The sequence below is a fragment of the Phragmites australis genome, chromosome 9, assembly GCF_958298935.1.
Source record: "Phragmites australis chromosome 9, lpPhrAust1.1, whole genome shotgun sequence".
Lineage (NCBI taxonomy): Eukaryota > Viridiplantae > Streptophyta > Magnoliopsida > Poales > Poaceae > Phragmites > Phragmites australis.
The window spans coordinates 15,412,749-15,416,445 of NC_084929.1; the positions used below are offsets into that span (position 1 = coordinate 15,412,749).

The 3,697-nt window shown below is 49.6% G+C and overlaps 1 protein-coding gene across 1 annotated transcript; it reads right to left on the bottom strand.

Annotated features, from left to right (window-relative positions):
- Positions 1 to 776: 776 nt before the first annotated feature.
- LOC133929743 (uncharacterized) lies at positions 777 to 1,860 on the bottom strand. The gene is made up of 2 exons (XM_062376527.1): positions 1,184 to 1,860; positions 777 to 905 (listed from the first exon to the last, which is right to left on the bottom strand). The coding sequence occupies exons 1-2, from the start codon at positions 1,833 to 1,835 to the stop codon at positions 859 to 861; spliced, it is 699 nt and encodes a 232-aa protein (XP_062232511.1). The 5' UTR covers positions 1,836 to 1,860; the 3' UTR covers positions 777 to 858.
- Positions 1,861 to 3,697: the final 1,837 nt, after the last annotated feature.

Genomic DNA, 3,697 nt, shown 5'->3' on the forward strand with positions numbered 1-3,697 from the left:
CACTCAACAGACTGAGCGGTCAGCTTGGTGCGCTCTCGGGGTGTAAGGAGCACATAGCACACACAACCAAAAAGACGAAGGCTGGAGTAGTCAGGCATCTTCCCACAAAGACGCTCATATGGAATCCCACCATGCAGAGCTGATGAAGGCTGGATGTTAATCAAATAAGTGGCAGTAGAGACAGCATCAGCCCAAAAATGAGGTGGAACAGAAGAGGCAATCATAAGAGCACGAGCGGTCTCAAGAAGATGACGATGCTTACGCTCAGCAACACCATTCTGAGCATGGGCACCAGGACAAGAGAATTGGGTAAGAGTGCCTTGCTCCGAAAGAAACTAGTGAAGGGCTCCAGAAAGGTACTCCCCGGCAGAATCAGCACGAAAAATCCTAATAGCAGTGTCAAACTGAGTACGAATCATGGTGGCAAAAGCCTTATAGATAGATAAAGCCTCACTACGATGTGTCATGAAATAAACCCATGTGTGGCGAGAAAAATCATCTATAAAAAGAATATAATATCGATGGCCCCCTTTCGAAACGAAGGGAGCCGGACCCCATACATCAGAATGAACAAGATCAAAAGGACGCTTGGACACCGACTCACTAGAAGGATAGGGAAGCTGAATCTGCTTACCTAGCCTACATCCCTGACACTGATCCAACGATACATCACCAGAGACGGATCCCAAAAGACCACGACGAACTAATGTGGACAGACGCGAATGACAAAGATGGCCCAAACGATGATGCCACTGAGCAAAGGACGATGAAGATGAAACAGCAGAAGCAGAGCCAACGAGACTGGCAGAGGCAGCGGAAGGAAGACGAAGCCAGTCAAGCTCCCAAAGGCGCTGAGAATCACGTCGACGAGGGCCAGTACCAACCAGGAGACCCGTGCTGCGTTCCTGAACACAACAAGAGTCAGAGTCGAGAATGACACGACAACCATGATTAGTGAGTTGGCCAGCTGAGATAAGCTGCATGGTTAGTTTGGGAACATAAGAAATAGCAGGAACATGAAAAGAATCAGACAAAAGAGTGCCTCGCCCTACAGCAAAAAGGGGTGATCCATCTGCGGTATGAACAGTGATAGGAATAGATGGAGTACTAATGGAAGAAAGATTGGTACGATCATGAGTCATATGAAAAGATGCACCAGAATCAAGAATCCATGGAAAAGTACCTGGGGCGGAAGTGGAAAGTGGTCCCTCAGTGGAAGGTGGGGAAGCAGCAGCAGCAGGATGTGACGGTGCAGAGGCCGGAGTAACAGAACCAACAGCTCCAGGAGGTGCAGAGGTAGCAAGGCGACGAAGCAACATGAGAATCTCTTGTGTCTCAGAACTAGCAGAACCCCTCTGAGAACCTCCAGTACTAGGACTACGAGCACTACTCCCACCCTGTGAAGTACGACCACCACGACGACCCTGAGCCTTCTTCTTCCTGTAACAATAATCCTCCACATGTCCATCCTTATCACAATACTTGCAATGAAGACCGCCACTCCCTCCAACCCTGGAAGAGGGCGCCACTGAAGAAGGCGTCGCGGGCGGAGGAGGAGGCGAATGAACAGCCAAGGCAGAAGGAGACTGTAGCAGGCCTGCATTACGAAGACGTGTCTCTTCATTACGAATAGCAGCAAGAGCATCCATCAGAGACACACAAGGCTGACGAGCAAGTAGTTGAGCACGAAGCGGCTCAAACTCAGCACGAAGACGGGTCAAGAAGTCATATGTACGCCGTACCAACAAAGCATTCTTCTGACCCCTGCAGGACTCACAAGTGGCAACTGACAACTGAGGACTAAGAGAATCAAGCTGACGCCATACAGCAGACATCTGTGCATAGAACTCCTCAACTGTGGCATCGCCCTGCTGTAACAGCTGCTCCTGGCGTAAGGCATCAATATACAATGACTGACCAGATGGCTCATAAAGATCACGAAGAGAAATCCACATCTGATGTGAAAAGTCAAAGTAAACAATGTCCGCAGCAAGACGCTCTTCCATACTGGCAACAAGAATAGAGGCATCCTCATCCAACCAAGTCCGGTATGCAACAAAATCTGTGTCATAAGCTGACAGATTATCATCATAAGAGGCAAGCAGCTTCGCCTTGTCATCCTCTGAAGCATTCTCAGGAATCGCTGGCAGAATAGGGCATACAGGCTTGGCTGGACATGGCAGATCACCAGTAAGAAAATCCCAAAGACGAAGACCCTTCATGTGCCACGTCATCCGTGGCACCCAGTCACGATAATTAGTGCCATTAAAAAGCATCGGACATCGCGGAACCTGGAGACCACCTGACGAAGGAGTTGAGGATGACATCCTGAAACAAAACACTTGACGACGACAAGTGGGTAGAACAGAAGCGGCGGCGGCAGCACCCCTGTTTTTTTTTCTCTCTTTTTTTTTACTTCTTCCTCCTGCTGGTGCGCTTGGCTCTGTTGAACAGCGCTAAATAACGGCAGCACAAGAGAGAGAGGAGCAGAGGCACGGCACCAGCAGGGAAGGGCGATGGAGTCCGGTGGCGGCGGATTCCGGCGAGTGGCGGCGGAGTCCAGCGAGTGGCGGCGAAGGACGAGTTCCCGACGGCGGAAACCGAGGCACGACGGACCCCGACGCAGTGATGAGAGACTGGTGGCGGAGGGCGAGGAGAGGCCGACGGCGCGGTACTGGAGAGGTCGGGCGGTGGCGGTGCTGGAGAGGTCGACGGCGAACGTTCGGTGGCGGCGGGATGGAGTGAAGCGAGGTCGGCGGCGCGCGTTCGGTGGCGGCGACGGAACGAAGCGACGCAAACGGGCGTCCAGCAGCGACGACGTCCAGCGGCGGGACTGTGGAGTCCGGCGGCGGCGCAATTGCAGCAACGGCGGGACGGATGCCGACGGCAACGACGAGATCCGAGCCGGCGGAATAGTAGCACGCAAGTGCAACGTGCGAGAGAGAAAAAATCGGCTAGGGAGAGAGAGAACGAACCCTAACCCTAGTTTTAGGCTCTGATACCATGTTATGAATAGCACTTGTATTCATCATGGGGGCTCTGGGCCCAAATATATACATGTACAGGTTTATGCAAATATGCAGAAAACCCCTTATATAATAGGGAAAATACAAATATACATATATATCTAACAAATACATGTTGGTGCTAAAATTGACTAGTATCCACTATTTCACCTCTGGTTGGTTCCCTTATACTACTGTTTACAGGTGCTAACTGCTAAGAAAATTATAGTATTATACGAATGCAGAATGTTGTGTTTTTGCTTGATGTTCGAGTAAATGGGCAAGGCATGTAATGTAATCAAGGGTCAAATAGGAAACAATTGTGTGTAGACATCCTTAAACTTTGAAATGCTATGCTTTTTCAGATAGAAAAATTACACCGAATCGAATCAAGATTAAGCAAGCAATGATGCGAGCACTCAAGCTATTATTAATAAAATTCTGTGACGCTCACTGATAAGAATTGGGCATCAATTAGTTTACAGAATTGGCACTCGATTGTTTTTTGTTTTGCATAGGAGCTAAACAATATTCCTAAAACATGTGTTGTGTGGACAAAAGAAAGAACCAAAGCAGCTAAACTATATTCCTAAAACTGCAACCCTAACCCTAAATTCCCACTGATGTCGGAGGCTCACCTACGGGGTGACATTGGGAGGAGGCAGCGACCGGCTGCGGCAAGGCGTGTTAGG